General features: G+C 42.1%; 1 protein-coding gene across 2 annotated transcripts; it reads left to right on the top strand.

Moving 5' to 3' along the window:
• The first annotated feature begins 857 nt into the window (after positions 1 to 857).
• Positions 858 to 12,890, top strand: QRFPR (pyroglutamylated RFamide peptide receptor). Of its 2 annotated transcripts, none has more exons than XM_030947517.1 (6): positions 858 to 1,362; positions 9,186 to 9,344; positions 9,918 to 9,979; positions 10,729 to 10,964; positions 11,349 to 11,393; positions 12,301 to 12,890. In XM_030947517.1, the coding sequence occupies exons 1-6, from the start codon at positions 1,023 to 1,025 to the stop codon at positions 12,302 to 12,304; spliced, it is 846 nt and encodes a 281-aa protein (XP_030803377.1). In that variant the 5' UTR covers positions 858 to 1,022; the 3' UTR covers positions 12,305 to 12,890. The 2 variants fall into 2 exon arrangements, with proteins under 2 accessions (XP_030803377.1, XP_030803376.1); XM_030947516.1 differs by having other exon boundaries at positions 11,296 to 11,393.
• The last annotated feature ends 4,603 nt before the right edge of the window (positions 12,891 to 17,493 follow it).

The following is a 17,493-nucleotide window of genomic DNA, read 5'->3' as shown; positions in this document are numbered from 1 at the left end:
TTCTTTTTGAGCTTTGGGGAGTCGTTTCAGTTTTTTGGGAGTGGCGTCGGCACAAAGGGGGCTGGCAGGGCAGATAAAATCCCTACACTGCCTTGTTTGGGATGGGCATGAATCAGCACCAGCCTGACCTGCTGTGGGTGGCATGAGCCTCCCCTCACGCAGGAGGCCGCGTTCCCTACAGCATCAGCTCTTTCCTTTCCCGCTCAGCCTGATCCGAATGTGAGGAGAGGCTGGTTTGGGAGTTTCAGCACCCACCTTTGAGCATTGTGAGCCTGGGCTGGGGAGACACCAGCGAGTGGGATGCAATGCTGTGAGGGGCACCTCTGAGGGGGTCCCAGTGCAGTGGGAGGTTGGGGGACGCAGCGCGGTGAGGGGCAGGTGTGTGAGGGTCTGTGAGGGGGGCAGCTCTGAGGAGGGCTCCCAGCGCTGTGAGGGGAGGTTGTGAAGGAATCCCAGCGCTGTGAGGGCTTGTGAGAGAGCGGCGCTGCTGTGAGAGGAGGGTCCCAGCGCTGTGAGGGCTTGTGAGAGAGCGGCGCTGCTGTGAGGGGGGCTCCCAGCGCTGTGAGGGCTTGTGAGAGAGCGGCGCTGCTGTGAGGGGAGGGTCCCAGCGCTGTGAGGGCTTGTGAGAGAGCGGCGCTGCTGTGAGAGGAGGGTCCCAGCGCTGTGAGGGCTTGTGAGAGAGCGGCGCTGCTGTGAGGGGCGGCGATCTGAGGGGCTTCCCGCGCGCTTCCCCCTCACAGCAGCCGCCTCGCGCCCGTCCCGCTCCACAGCGCTGGGGCCGGGGCGGGCGCGCACCCCGCGCTGATTGGCTGCTGCCCCTGCCGCGGCCGCGGGCGGCGCCGCCGCTCCAAGTTTGTGTCCGGGCGGAGCCGCCGCCGCCGCCCGCGGGCTGCTCCCGGTCCACTCCCGGCCCTGCGCCCTCCCTTCTCCGCCACCACAGGGGCAGTGGTCCGGCCATGGCGGAGCGCGGGCGGTGGCGTTGAGGCGGCGGAGGGTGGGGTGTCGAACCCAGAGCGGGCGTCATGCGGTCGCTGAACATCACCCCGGAGCAGTTCGCGCAGCTCCTGCGGGACAACAATGTGACGCGGGAGCAGTTCATTTCTCTCTACGGGCTGCAGCCGCTGGTGTATATCCCGGAGCTGCCGGGGCGCACCAAGATAGCCTTCGTCCTCATCTGCGTTCTCATCTTCGCCCTGGCGCTCTTCGGTAACTGCCTGGTGCTCTACGTGGTGACCCGCAGCAAAGCCATGAGGACCGTCACCAACATCTTCATCTGCTCCCTGGCGCTCAGTGACCTTTTCATCGCCTTCTTCTGCGTGCCCTTCACCATGCTGCAGAACATCTCCTCCAACTGGCTCGGCGGTGGGTGCCGGGGCCGGGCGGCGGGGAGGGGGCAGCGCCGCCGCCGAGACCGGCGTTCCCCCGTCTCTGAGGGGGGGACCCTTCCTTGCTGCCCTCAGTGAGGAGTGAGGCACCCTTCCCCTTCCCGCTCCCTGTGAGGGGTGCCCGCTCCATCCCTCCCTCAGGTTATGTTCAAATAACCCAGTGCGCTTTCCTCCTTGTATTCCTTCAAAGTTGCGGTGTGCGGGTGGGAAGCGGTTCGTTGTGTGGAACCTTGCCGTACTACTTTCTATTTTTTTTTCCTTTTCTTGCTAAGTAATGAAATCTGTCTGGCAAGTGAGGTATCAATCTTTGTGTAGCTTAAGTTCCTCTGACAGCTGTCAGCTCGGAGACAGTCCTCCTTAACATTTTGTGAGGAAAAAGAATGACCTTGAAGGAACAGGTGACTGGGAGAACCTGTAGAATTTATGCAGAAATAATGCATCCTTTAATTTTTTTTAAATTCTTTTTATTCTTGGGAGCTGTGTTGTATTCCTGTTGATGTGAAGAACCTTTTGGCAAAGCTTCCCTGTTGCCTGGAAAGAGGAATTTGTTTTCCTTTTCTCTGCATCCCAGTTCCAAAGTAGCAAAGAGCAAGCAGAGAAAGGTGCAGTAGAATTGTAAATTATATTTGTTTTCCTGGTTTTCTTTTCTTTAAACAGTGTTTGACAATTATAAGTGAAAAAATAAAAGGGGTGGTTTTGCAGCAAGTAGCAGACATCTTGTACAACCACAAATTGAAATATTTTTCAGAATATTTCAGAATGATCAGGAAAGATGTTGATAAAGTGACACATTGATGTTTCAATTTCCAAGGCTTACTGTGTTTCTGTTGTTTGGAGACAACAGTGAAGGTTGTCAGAACATGGAGATTTAATTCCAGAACTTCCCACAGACTGGAATGCTGGGTGGGAATTGACAGGTCAGAGGAGACTTGGAGCACATGTGAGAAATGGGCTTTATTACAGAAACTTCAATGAGAAGTGATGAATCCAAAGCTCCTGGGACAACTGATACTAAGGACAACTGTGCTATTTTCTTATGAGCTGTTTTGGGGAAGATAAGCTTTGTGATTTTTCTCTCTCCTAAGGAAGGCTCTGATCTGTCAGCTTGACCAAATATCTGATGAGAATCAACTGAAGCCTCTGTTTGGGGTGAATTACAGGAGATAGAGCATGGGCAGGTGGAACATTATGGGGAAAATATGTATGTCTTTATTTACACTGTTACTGAGGGTGCCTGACAAAAATCTACAAGTAGTGAATGTAAAAGCTCTGGCATAGTTACAACAAATCTCTTCAGATATTCAGTATTTGGGCAGCTAAAGTACACTGTTCTCTGGGGATTACTGTATTTTTGCCTGCCCTCTTTGCTGTTCTAGAGCGTTTTCAGTAGAACTGAGTTCATAGGTCTTTTGATCTGGTGAAATTACCTTGAATTGACACAGTGTTGGGAGGACATAATAAGTAATACCGTGGATGGGTGTTAACCCTTTACTCTGGGGGATGGGTGGTGTGAAGTACAATTAGGGAAAACAAATACATGCACTGATGGTATCCCAAGGGTATCTGGTTCCTGATGCTGACATGGTGAGGCATGAGTGGTGATTCAAGTTGTACTGCAAATCAGAGCCTGCCAGTCCTGGAGGAGTCTTTTCCTTGCTGGCTTAACTGGTTTAATATGCCTTTTGCCTTTCATTTTGGAGTCCAAAAAAATCTTGTTCTCATCCACTGTAAGGCAACATCACTGAGTAGTGCAAGATCCAACTCTGTTATGAAAAAAGTGATTTGACTGGTGATTTATCCTTGGTGGACAAAGTGGTGCATCCTGAGACACTTGATGCTAGAAATTGATCTGGGATTCTGAACCTTTAGTCACTTTGTCTTGATTTACTTGAATCACTAAAACAAGTGTCTGTACTAGGTGATGGGAACCGAGATGTGTATGTTTTGTACTTGTGTTTAGTTTAGAGCTGGTGCTTTATTTCCACGCTTGTATATGCGTGTTTGTGTTTGTTCCCCTGCCGAAACCCACAGAAGAATGGGAGAGGGGAGGAGAGGACTGCAAACACTGTAATGTAAACAAAACATCAGCCTCAGTTTCAGAGTAGCTGCAGCTGTGACTTTTTCCATAGTATTTTCACTTACACACCGTTAACTTCACCTGCAGTTAAAAATTTCAGTGTGCCTCACTTTGCCTGATGATCAAGCAGCATTAACACAGACCCTTTAACTCTTTATGGGTAACAACTGGAAGCAGCACCATATTGACTAAGAATAGATTTAAACTGGTCCTGCTTTTGATTCTCTGATGTCTCTAGAATCTGTGTATCTGTGTGAGTGTAATAGTGACAGTATGTGATTTAATTTCCCAATTTAAACTCGGCAGCTGAAATGGCTGTAATTTGATGGGGAGCTTTGAATGAAAATCCAGCATACTCATCTCTCTAATTCAGAAGAAAATGAAGATTGTGGCTTTGTCATAAATGATCTCTGGGATTTTATGTATTGATAAGAAGGATGAAATGGGAGCTCAAGTGGGAGTAAATGGATGCATACAGCAGTAGTGTGTCTTGGTGCAAGCTGAAGCAGTTGAGGCCTTGCTCTCATATAGTCATACGTGGGAGGCAGCAGTAGTGGTCCTGTTGTACTGATGACAGCACTGGTAGAGATAAATTTGGGCTTTTGTCTCTGGGTCAAATATTACAAGAGTTGCTTTGTTTCCTGGCACTGCTTGATTGGCTGAGTGTTGTCTTTACAGAGCTGCCTGGGCCGACGGGAGAATTAATTTAATGTTGTCGAATATAACAGTCCTGGCCAAAGATAAGGGCACAACTTGAGCTTAGAATACAGCCAGCACCGTCCTACATTCTTGTGAATTTTGCATGCTGTCAGCTGGGATGTGTATTCTCAGGACAGGGGTCAGAGGGTGACTTTGCCTGTCACTTTGAGAGCAGTGGGTAATCTGAGACGCTCCTAATACTGATCTTGTCTGTCCTCCAGCTGCCCCTCAGGAGAGGAGTGGGTGCCTCTTGATGTGACAGCTTCATCTTCTCCAAAGGCTTGGTGAAAAACTGGCACCTTGTACTCAGCTGAGTCTTGAAGGTGCTTTCTCTTACTTACCAATTATCATGTGTCCAGCAGGGTGTTACCTTAAAACTTCCCTTATGTGTGAGAACACATAAACATTCCTTGCTGAGGGGTGAGAACTAAATCTTGCCTCTGTACCAAGAACTGATGTAAAACAACGAATTGCCCAGGTATGCAGCCCTTAGGGCTATCATCTGTGTGATGATGACTGCCCCAAGTTACAAAATGTGAGAGAAATCAGCTTGCTTGCTTCAAGTGAGGTGGAGAGAGCTCATGACAAGCTGTGACAGAAATTCTAGTGCAAGGGCAAGATCAACAGCCTTTTACCAGAGGAAGGAGCAGTTTAACATTTATCAGAGAATGCTTTCAGGCTTTTACTTTTGTAACCCTGATAAAAGAAGTGGTATTTGAAATGACTAAATCACAGTTCCAGCCACAGTGTCCGATAATGAAGGCATAAAACGCTTATGAGAGAGTCATTTATATTCGCAGTCTCTGAATGTGTTGTTGTTGGGAAAACTATTCACTGCTTGAATAATCAATGCAGTTTTTAGCAAGCAGTGCATAAGGAATACTTTTAGCCTCTTGAAAAGGAGAACCAATTAGTTATTTTCATTCCCAATATGATTTTCTGCTGCAAATGATTTTCTTTCCCAGTTAATGGTGGTCAGTATTAGATGCTGCAGTGCTGTCTTGACTAGCAGTCCCTTGGAAGTGTTCTCTGAAAACCTAACAGTGTGGGAATTTAAACATTTTGATACATACTTATGGTATTAATTAAAGTGTTATCATTATTTAAATTATTCAGAAGAGTCAACACTTTTCTGTACTGCCACCAGTGCAGAAATTAAGGCAGTTCCGGTGATTTTGAGGCGATCTCAGCACTTCAGCCTTTAACCCAGCATTGGGAAAACTTATGGAGTGAGATTTCAGTAACCTTAACTGAACCTCACTGAAGTGGACTTTTATTCTTTGTATTTATCTGTTAGTCATATAATCTCCAAACCATGTTCCAAACAGCCACCAGCTGTTTTTTTTTACCAGCTGGATTTTAACCATGATTTAAGCTAGTAAAAACTTCTTTTACTCTGTGTTAAGTCTGAACACAAATGTGAAAATTCACTTGAAATGGTTTTAATGTATGTGTTTGACACAGCTGGGTTTTTGCCCATCTCAGTCTTATTTTAATTTCACTGTGTTTACTACGATGTAGTAGCATAATTAATTTCTTTTTCTCAAAAGTTACCATGTCTTCCATATAATAGAATTTGGCACTTTTTTCTCAGTTTTTTCCCTAAGAGACTTTGAACTAACAGACACTTGAGAATGGGGCTGTATCAATTTCTTCTTGCTGCAGATGAAGCCTGTTCTACACAAATGGATTAAATATTAGGTGAAATGTGCATGCGCTGTGCTGAAATAATTACCTTATTTCACAGTAAATTTCATTTTCCATCTGTAAAGGCCTGTTCATGTTTGTAATTTGAAAACATAAGTTACATAATTGGAAGTATTGAAAGATCTGGAGAAAGTCTCTAGTAATTATCTAAGCAGTTGGGAATGGCTGCTATAGATTTATAAATAAAACTGTGGGTTTAAAAATGAAGGAGAGACTTGATGTGAAGAATAGTCACTATTTTGCCAAGTACAAGGACTCGGAATTAAATCCCATTCAAACATAGTAAGGAGGGTGGATGGATCTCAGGTGTGTTGATGTCAGAATTCCATTGAATTCTGACAGGTGGCCCTGACATCCTAAACAGCTTTTCTTTCTCTTTTCCCCCTAAGCAAATCTGGTTTAAATACTTCTGTGAAGGAGGGGCGACTTCCTTGCTCACCAGTCTTTTAACCTTGATGGAGGTTTGAATTTCAAGGCACTTGAAGATCTCATGATTTCAGATAATGGGAAGCATTTGTGTAGTGAGTAACAATTCAGGGCAAGCACCAGAGCTCTGAAGGGATATTTTATTGTTAATAACAGTGACACCCAGAGACCCTGTGCATGGTGGCATCAGAAGCTTCAGGGAAGCTGAAGTCGTGTTCTGTTTTTACTTTTGATACATAGATGCTTTTTGACTAGCTTTTACCTATTATTCATTTGAAAATATCATGGTGTTTCTTGTTTATAAAACAACTTTGTGGCTGTTTTGTTGTGGCCTCCAAGTCCCCAAAGTGTGTGCTGTGTGCCTCAGAGCAGGTGTTTCTATTCCAGCCAGCTGTGTCTAATGGAAAATATCCTTTTGCTTCCCATTTCTGGAAGTGCTCATGTCATTTGTCCAGCTCAGTAGGCTCAACCTGCAGGCATTATGTAGACTTTTGCTTTTAACTACTTTTGTATAGTTTAAGTGCTTACTTTTTGTGGTTTTGTCTTCAGAAAGATGAATTAGGGTTTTTTTTGCAGCCTTTTCTCCTGGGAGAGTTCAGCTCAAGGCATAGTGAGTGATAGTCTGTGCTCTTTGACAGTGTGGTTGCTGGGAAGAAAATGAGAAGACATCTGTAAAAAAAAAAATGGGCATCTGGGAATTTGAGAGTTCTCTCCCAATTTGAGGTGTTCCCTTTGTTCTTTAGTAGTTGGGCACCAGCTGGAAATTCCACCAGACCCACCAGACTGATGGTGAAAGTTTGTCTCATTTTGTTCCTTGAGTAACAGTGATACAACTTGACTTCCTAAGAATACCCTGGGATGCTGGGACTTCAGTGGAGGAGTAGTGCATTACAGGGCAATCCCTGTAAGGCAGGTATAGTTCAAGTGGATTTGAGTCTGGCCTTTTTCAAACTGTAAGAAATAGCCTATGGTGAAAGTTTGGGGATTTTTTTTCAGTTTTGTTTTGTGTTTGTTTGCTTGTTTTCAGTTTTCCCCCAGCTTCAGCACTCAGACTTGAACTTATTTCCTTAGTGAAGCAGGAAGTTAAACATTTCATTAACAAATTTGGCTCTTCTGTTTGTTATTTGTAGCAGGAGTCTCTTCTAACTTAGCAAAGCAAAAATGTAAAACCAACTCTTTGGTCACTTTCACCATTTGCCGTGTGCAGAGTAGGTAGGATTTGATCTTGCTTTTGGTTTTATCTCACAACAGAAGTTTAAGCCCACTAGGTGAAGGATGTGAATTTGACAAAGTGGGTCTGGTGCTGTGTGTGCAGCACATTCTCTACTGGGTGTAGTGAGAAACTGATGAGATGCTGAGTTGGTAAAATATTGGCTCTGTTTCATGAGGCATTTCCTTAGGCATTACTGATGCCAAGGAAGGAGCAGGGGGAATTTTATTTTATTTTATAAATTGCGGTTGATACAAGATGTGAGGATGTCTTGTCTTGCTCTTCCTGATGCCCTGGAAAAATACATATTGGGTGAAAACTAAGATTTCATTCAAGGAACTTGAAAATGGGCTGCATGTGTTTTTGTTCTGATGTAAGCCAGATCTATGTTGCACATCCATCGTGTTGCTGGTGTTGAATATGTGCTTGAAGGGTGCTTGATTTCTACCCATTACTGTTTGTCCTCTCCTTCCCTTTGTGGAGCCACAGAAAAAGGGATTTTTGGGCAAGTAGAATTGGCAAGACCAGCAGCAAACCAGTTCCTTCTTGTAAGCTGGAGTGGCTTTTAGCCTGGCCCATCAAGCAGAAGTTTCCTTGTTCCCTTCATGGAAGATAGGATTACGTTTTCAGAGTTTTATGTTTGTTTTCTGTTTTCTGTGCTGTTACTGCTTAAGGTGTCTGTAGCATCTTAAATCTTGACTGAAAATTGGATCAGATACTTCTTAGGCTGTTTTGGGTTTATGGATTGTATCTGAGTAAGGTATAAATAATGGTCTGGTAAGGACAATAACCCTGACAGTTGCTGAAATGAATAGCTAATACTGAACTGTAAGACTGTAAGGGAACTATGGAAATACAGACAGAGAAAATTATCTCAGGGTCAAAAAATGGGTAGAAGAGAAGTAGATTGGGAAGGGCATTAAGGTAAGATTTTTTACAGAATTATTTATATGACTTTCTAAGATGGTTAGGACTTGAGAATGGGTAATGGAGAATGACTAATACGTTAAAAATTGAGTATGGACTTTGGAAAGCTGTGTCAGCAATAAAAGTTGAAGTTGCATAAACACAATAGGAACCTGTACACCTTAGAAAATGCAGGCAGGAAATTGCATTTGGTTTGGAAAGTGGCACTAACATAAACTGGTAATCAGCAGAGAGGGAGACTTGGAGAACAGAAGGATGATGAAGAGTTAAAATTTTTCCTCTTATGCCTCCTCCTCTATAAATCTCACTTGACAGGATAATGCATTAAATGGTGAAGTGTACAGATAGTGATATGTAAATGAGCTTAAGGAATGTGTTTGCAGCAGCAGAAAAGGTAAACCTTTAAACAGGTTACACTCAGACCTTCATAAACTGGAGAGTAAGCTGCCAAAATGAAAAAACAATAAATGGCTCTGTAACTTGAGGTGTTTGAAAACAGATGATGGAAGACTTGGTCAAAAGTGAAGGGTAAGTGTCATTCTGGTGACACTTACAAGGGAATATGTCCTTAGAAATCTTGGCTTTGCGGATGTACAATAAAGAATGGCTATGGAGAGCTGCATTTGACAAATGGCTTAAATAGGTGACTCAGCAGTTTAGATGTTACAATAAATCTGAAAATCTTGGTCTGTTGTTTTAGTAATGGAGTCTAGTGTTAAGAGCTGTTGTATGCCTTACTTTCTGATTATTGCAGGTGCCTTCGCTTGCAAGATGGTTCCATTTGTCCAGTCCACTGCTATTGTAACTGAGATTCTTACCATGACCTGCATTGCTGTGGAAAGACACCAGGGAATTGTGCATCCACTAAAAATGAAGTGGCAGTACACCAATAAAAGAGCTTTCACCATGCTTGGTAAGATTTTAAGCATCTCCAGTAATTGTGTGTGAGAAATGATCTTCAGTGTGGATCCACAGAAGGCAGTGATATGACCGGTGATTCAGAGGCAGAGTTAATTGACCTTTATAAAAGAGCTCAAGGATAGTGCCTACAAGTGAAGTATTCACTAGCCAAAACTCTCACAAGGGACTTAGCATCTGAAGTCAAAAATGTACTTAACAAAGATAAACCTTTAGCAGCCATTTATTTTTTTTTCAGGAAAAGTTCAAAATGTGCAAGCACTGATTAAGAAGTGTCACAGGGAAATGACCCTTCCATTGTTACACAAAGAGGTTTATTTAATGCTCCGTATGCAGATTTAGTGCTTTTCCCTTTGGAATATCAATACATGGAGGTAGTTTGAGAGACAGAAAGCTGATGTCAAAAGAGCATGCTGTTATTGATGTGAGTGTTGACTGATGAATACCTCATAGAAAACTTTATTATTTGCTACAGTTTTCTGCTTTGCCTGACTTTTCAAAGTTGTTGAACTGTTCATAGCAAATCCTGCTTGTTGGACAAAGTATGAAAAAATGTATTTGTTTACAGGCATAGTGTGGCTGCTGGCTCTCATTGTTGGGTCGCCCATGTGGTACGTGCAGCGGCTTGAGGTAGGTTAGGTCGAATGGGGGTTTGCTTATTAAACTGAGTCCTTGCTGCATCTTCCTGTACCTTTAGGTGAAATTGAATCAACTCCTGTGAAATTAGAGGGGGATAAGGGAGGGAGGTGGAGCTTTGGTTCTGTGTGCCAGCCTGGGAAAGGCTAAGGATTAGAGCTTGCGTGTGCTAGTATGGGTCTAGTCATGCCTACTCTCCCTAATTGCATCAAAGAAGAGTTAATTACATCTGTGACTTCCACTGGGGATTTCTTTTGCACTGGCACACAGGAATAGAGGGCTTAGATTGTTGTTTCAGGATGACACAATGCTCCCCAACATCTGGAAGAACTGTGCTTAGTTGAGAATTAATTAGCTGCTCCTTATAGTTGATGAGTTACCACACACGTTTGGAGGTCAGGCAGGAGGCTTGGCAGAATCTGCTCCTTGTCAATCTGAATGTTGATAATTTTCTTGTTTTTAAAGTAGCTAACATGCAAGGTTTCTATACATCCATCTTTACTTGGAAAATGTGTAGCCAAGGTCTCCTTTGAAGTACAAATCAGAGCATCTCCCTGCCTCTTTTTGTCAATTTGGATTGAACCCAATATTTGATTGGAAAAGTGCTTGAAAGACTTTTGTCACTCTGAAAAATCTGTTGAATTTTGGTTGTTCCATTAAGAGCAAGGAATATCTGAATGTGCTTGGGTTTTGCACTTGGGATCAACACCTTAAGTGACTCATCTTTTTTGCATTTGTTACAGGTTAAATACGACTTTCTATATGAAAAAGTGCATGTTTGTTGCTTGGAAGAATGGGCCAGTCCCATTTATCAGAAGATCTATACGACCTTTATTCTTGTTATACTCTTTCTTCTTCCACTGATGCTGATGCTCTTTTTGTACACTAAAATTGGCTATGAACTCTGGATTAAGAAACGAGTGGGAGACGCTTCAGTTCTTCAAACCATTCATGGGAGCGAAATGTCTAAAATATCAAGGTTTGTAAGCAAAATGCACTTGGAACTTTGACTTCTAGAAAGCTTTATTCCTGACTTTTTTATTCCTTCTGAATAGCTGAAAATGCCTTGCAAGACATGCTAATGTCATGCTGCAAAGTGCTCTGCTGTCCCAAAAAAGAGGAATCAAGTACTAGATTTATATGATGCATTTTTTTCTTTCCAAGGGGATTGTGTACTTCTGAGCTTTCCTTGAGGGTTTTATTTGAATCTGCAGCCATCAGAACACAGTCACAGATGTAACTTGAAGAGAGATATGTAACTGCCAGCCAGTTCCCAGTGATTCAGTGTGGAATTCTTGGTGCAATTTCAGGAAGAAGAAGCGAGCAATTGTTATGATGGTGACAGTGGTGTTTCTCTTTGCAGTCTGTTGGGCCCCTTTCCATGTGATTCACATGATGATGGAGTACGGTGAGTACCTGCCCTATCTCATGGAATAAAGTCTGGGGTTTTGGGGTTTTTTTTAGTAATGGGATTTCAGATTGTGAAAAGCTAATGATGCTACAGCATTCAGCTCTAAAATACCTTCTAATAGCCAAGGTTGATGTTCTGCTTTACGGAAAAACAGGAGTATTAGAGGGGTGAGCATCTCTGTGTAGATTCTTTTTTCTAACGTGTCTGTTATGCTGCCCTCATTTGCTGGAAGGTAAAAGTTATTTCTCAGCATAAAACATCTTGAAGTTTTTAATTATATTTAATTTAACTGTTTTGAGTTACACTTACAATGAAATATTTATCCCTTTTATTGTGGTAGGCATATTGGAAATATAAATACTGGACATCACGGTGATGATATCCAATGAATCCAGCTGGAGTTTTTCAGTGCTCTTTGCTGAAAACTGGCTTGGAAATGCCCTCAATGCTTTTGTGTTGGCTTTTTTTGCTATTTGCCTTATTTTCTGGGGTGTTCCACTGTTCATCTCCCACTCCTCCATGGATACGGGAGCAGCCTATATGCAGGAACAAGAGGAAATTTTCAGTAGTTGTACTCTACTTGCTAAAGGCAGGAGCTGTTTCTTTGTCTTCCATCACAAAAAAGATGGTAGCAGATAAATCAGTAGTTCAGCCAGTCAGCTTTTTTGGCTCATAAATTTTCTTTCTTTTGATTCTGCTACTACCTACATACAAAGCAGGACTGTGTGATAGGTCTTGATTTTATCTTGTTGAGAAAACTCAATTGCTAATGTTAAAAGCTCGCAGCATGGGTTTTTGTTGATTTTAAACAAAAACATCTAATGCCAAACTGCATATAAACAGGCTAAGTAGTAAGCATTTATGACATTCTGTACTTAGAACATATTTCTCTTCTCCTCTCCAGGTAATTTTGAGAAGGAATATGATGATGTGACAATCAAAATGATTTTTGCAATTGTCCAGATCATAGGATTCTTCAATTCTATTTGCAACCCTATTGTGTATGCTTTCATGAATGAGAACTTCAAGAAAAATTTTCTGTCCGCCCTCTGCTTCTGCATTATGAAAGACAACACATCCCCAGGCAGGCAGCTTGGGAGCTCAGGAATTACCATGAGGAGGAAAAAGCCAAGTGCATCTCAGAAAGATCCCATGGATTCGGACAAAGGCAGGAGGGAGGCATTCAGTGATGGCAACATCGAGGTCAAGTTCTGTGATCAGCCAGCTTCCAAAAGGAATTTGAAAAGGCACCTGGTCCTGTTCAGCTCTGAGCTTACTGTGCACTCTGCAGTAGGAAATGGACAGTAGCATCACAAGAGGGTTGGGAATGGAGAAGTTGTTCTCTTTATGATCATCTCAATAAGCCATTTAAAAGAGTTTGCTGCTTTGCATGCTGAAATGAGGGGGGAAGATGATGTGTGGACTCTAATAATGTTGGGATAGTGGCTGAGAAAATACTTATTTTATAATGATGAGGAGTTAGACTTTGAGAAAGAACATGGCTGTGTGACTTCCATGAGAAAAAATTTTTTTCTTGATCTAATTTAGGGCTTGTTTGGCCTCTGCTTTAGATAAACCAAACAACTGCTGCTTGCTCCATTTATTGTGTGTCTGGACTGTACACACCTGAATGCCAGAAGACAGGAACAATGGAGAGAATGTGCACCTTTTTGGGACAGCTGACATGGGGATGACATTTTAACATCTACTTTCTGCAGCTTTGAGGACAGAGCAGCTTCAGATCTGAGTTCAGGAAAGATGGAGACTGAGATGCAATTCCATTTTAGAAAAACCAAAGGGAATATGAAAGAGTTATCCAGAACATGACTCTGAAGAGATTTAAGATTTAAACATCCCATGCATGTTCAGATTTATTAACAGGAAGCATATTGGTAATTAACAATGCATGCATAATTACTGTGCTGTTGTTTACAGATTCATTCTTGGGTACTAATTTAAATGCCATTGGGCTGCCCTGCAAACTGCATTGTTCTGCTGGAAAATGGAGAAGCTGGAAAAGTGCTGTACAAGAGAGTGCAGATGCAGGAGGTGTGGTCTCTAGAGTAAACACTGAATTGAACTTCCAGTCATGCTTGGGCATGTGACTCTCAGGTTGAAAGGATGGTGTTGCTGTTTTCTGGAGGGTTATAGGGGCCTGATCCAGGGCATGTTGGGACTTCATAGAAGACTTTCAATGGAATATCATGGTCTTCTGACCAGACACTTCTCTGAGGACATGCTTGTATTTTTGTCTGTCCATCGTCTTCAAAGGGGATGAATTGCTGTCTGACAACTGGACCAGTGCTTTGTTATTTTAGGCTTCACAGTAAATGAGGTTGATATTTGTATAAATTCTAAATGTTTTTGCTCTCAGTGGGCCAAACTGCAAAATTGCAAAGGTATGTTTGCAAGTGTGGGACTGGGGGGGGTAAGTGTGATTGGAACTGGTACACTGGGGTCCCATAAATGAGGCCTTGAAATACAGAATTTGCCACTCCAGCTGAGGTTAGGTTGGATCCTTTAACAGCCTGTAAAATGTCAATGCTCTCTTCTGTCACCCCTTGCCTCACCTATGGGACCTTGGTGCTGCCTTGGCAGTCAATTTAAGTTTCTTTTACATTGCTACTTTACACTTCATTGTAAATGAAAACTTAGGGTAAAATATCCTTGTATAATTTGGATGTAATCTCATCCTTCTCTAGTGTCTACAGATTGCAATGGGTTTGTGACACACTTTGTTTACATGTGTATTTTTTATATTCTATATGATACAGACTCTTGTGCAATGACAGAAAGCTCCTGACTTGTCCTGAGGGCCAGGAATTAAGAGTTCATTGGGTTATCATCATAGTTTTCCTCAGCAGATGTAAAATTCAGCTGTCTGATGGTGAGAACTATGTGTTTGGATAGAATCTGTGACTGAGAACTGATTTATTTTAAGCTATTTATTTATTTGCACTGCTAATTTCAGTGGCAGTTTTTAACAAGCATTTAACCAGAACTTTCAAGTATCTTATGTTTTTGTTTTGTCTTCCCTGCTTCTGTTGTCTCATAAAACGTTGTGTCAATGAATAACTGCTGTAGTATTAATTTTATTTTCATTAAAGTTCCTTTATGGCTTTGTTGGTGCTGTTTTGCACTAGGGAATATCTGCTGTAAACTTCACGTTGACTTAAAAGTCTCTCTTTGTTTGAAGATTGATGTGAGCTTATTTGTGCCTCTTTAGTGATTAAATTCCAGTCCTGTTACAGGTGCCAGCTGCTCCTGTAATCCTGAGAGCTGTGGTTTAAAGGACTTTACAGAATAAGGTGAGAAAGAAGAAGAGTAGTCCAATGTCTTGGTAGAAAAGGTGTGATAAATATTTCAGCGTAGATGTATGGGGCTATGGTTAGATTAAATATAAACTAAAATATAAAATGTTAAGTATAAACTAAAATATAAATGACAGTTCTCATGTTCTTAATGGTAATTATATTATTTGTGCATTTTTGACAAAGTAGTTGTCTTGAAGCCAGGTTATCTTGTCCTGGCTGCAGGGAATAAAAGATCCATTATTGGCATAAGCACCACCAGGATTTTGCCCATTGTTTTTTAAATCTGTCAGAGCTTCAGCTTTGATTTAGCCAACAAAACGAGTTGTGCAGTTGAAGTGTGTCAGTTTTAGCCTGGTTAGCCTATCCCTGGCAGTGGCTTGTACCCTGTGTGTGGCTGTAACTGAGTGCTTCAAACCAGGAAAAGCCCTGCTGTCCCTCAGCCTGCCTGGGCTTATTTCCATCTTCCAGTAACAGAATTGCATGGTTCATCTGAGCACAAAAATATTCCTGGCTAATGAATTTATCAGAGAACAGAAAAAACAACCACTCTCATTTCCCTAAACTGCGAATATTTATTGAAGCTGTTGTGTTCTTTGGGGAAAAATGTTTCTTCAAGTTTTTTATTATCTTAGTTATGAATTACTTATTTCTTTGATAAAATTAAAGAGAAACTTCTTTTATTCTCAGCTGCAAGGGGCTAAGCCTTTAAGTTGCAGTGAGATGATGCCAGGGACTGACAGGCTGATGAAGACAGGAGCCTGAAAGGACAGATTCAACTGAACAGAGACTCTGGAAATTGAATGGATGAGGAAAAAGTGTCAGATGTGTCAGCTTGTTCAACTGATACCAGAGTACTTACAAGGAAAACAGTGAGTAGAAGGGAGTGAACCCTCTCAGTAATTGCAGAGTAGCAATTAAAAAAATATCCAATATCAGCCTGTTCCAAGGAATAACCAGTTGCCAATGACTGCCAAAGCAGCAGAGATGTGTGATGTGCCTGCACCCAGAGAGTAAGTACGGAAATTCTCAGCCTGGAGATTTGTTAGCCCTGTCTGTGTGCTGATGGCAGGATTAGCTCATGAGCAGTGCTTGCATGTGCTGCTGGCAGAAGCCATTGAAACAAGTGATCCAGCAGAGGGGAAGGGACACCTGAGAGATCAGAGAAATATATTGCAGAGGAGACCTAGATTATTATTGCTAAGGAAGATAAGAAGGAATAAGTAGAGGTAAGGATTTAGTAGAGCTGTTGACTTGGAGAGATGGGAGAGGAAGATAACCATGGCAAGCTATATTTTTATATTGATTAGGGTTGATCTGAGTGTTAGAAAAGTTGGGAGAGTTTAGGCAGGGTATTCAGAGAGCAGTTCTGTGAGCAGAAGAGCATCTCAGTGCACAGGGCAAAAGGCTGGGAAGAGTGGAAGCTGCCCTTTTGGTGCCTCTCCAGGTGGGAGCAGTGGAAGGGACCAGGAGCTTCACCAGCCTGAGAAGGAGGCAGGTAAATGTAGATGTAATGCACCCTAAAGAGGTTAGATTGTGTATATCCCTTCAGAGACACTGACATAACAACCTCTGTATTGCTGTCTGTACTCCAAGTCCTGCTTTACCCCTCAAAACTGGCTTCCAGGAGTACTGCTGCATGTTCAAGCCATCATTAGTGTCCTCTGTTGAAGCTCCAGTGAAGCTGATGGATTATGAAGTTATTTTAAATGCTCTGGTGTGGTTTGAGATGAAGGGTCACATGCTGGTTTTTCACCAGGATTTAATCTCCCCCCAACTCCTCATTCACATCAGTACAACAAAACCTGCTCAGTCAAAAGCAGTAACACCTGGCTCCTTTCATTCCACAGACTCACAGCCCTACAAGTGAGGCTCACACAATGTTTGTTTTGCTACTGAAGTGCTGGCCTACGAGCCAGGGTTGTTTTTGAGAAGGTTTAGGGGTATTTGTGTGTACTTTATGCATTCATAAAAGAAGAAATCTAGTAGAGATACGAACAAACTTCTACAAATTGCATCTCTGCCCTGTAGGGTGCTTAAAACACTTACCAAGACTTGAAAAGATGTCTTGCTGTCTGAAAAAGGTTGAATTTTGTTTCTCAGCCTCCTGTGGAGTAATACAAAGCTTTCTATGAAAAGTTCTTATTTCCTTGCATTTTCCTTTTTTTTTCCCACAAAGCAGAAACTTCTGCTTATTTCTTATTCTTTGGTGAAATAATCATAAAACCTTTTCCCCAAACATATTGTGGAATATATTCAGTTTATGATAGGGACACTTTCGCTAAAATGACATGTGCTTGTATTGAAAAGCTTTTTTCCATTAGCACTTCTTAGATGAAAATGTCTTTATTTTTTTAACCTTTTGTTGAAACCTCTTGACAGCACTCTACCTTTTATTTGCTCTTTCCAATGCCATCACTATTTTTTTCTAAGTTAATTTCACCAGGGTTTCTCAGGACTCACTCTCCTCAGATGAATTTACTGTTCCCTTCAATATGGTCCTTTTTTTCCTCTATCTCTAATCTTTTCCATGCTTTATTGAATTGTATGGTCTTACACCATCTTTTCCCATGCTCCTGAGCAAAGCCTTAATTAATTGATTTAAAATTTATGGCACAGTCTCCATAAATCTCCTGTTACATCTTGGAAATTCATAAGAAAGCTTTCAGGCTTTTTCAGTGCTCTGGGATGTGATTTGTAAATCCATTTCATTTTCCCATCTGAAATAGGCATCTTTGCTATTTGCATTTATGCCACCCTGATAAATATTCTAATGTATGGACATA

The sequence above is a fragment of the Camarhynchus parvulus genome, chromosome 4 (assembly GCF_901933205.1).
Source record: "Camarhynchus parvulus chromosome 4, STF_HiC, whole genome shotgun sequence".
Classification (NCBI taxonomy): domain Eukaryota; kingdom Metazoa; phylum Chordata; class Aves; order Passeriformes; family Thraupidae; genus Camarhynchus; species Camarhynchus parvulus.
The sequence above is the reverse complement of the archived record's forward strand: the minus strand, read 5'-3'. Positions and strand labels throughout refer to the sequence as shown.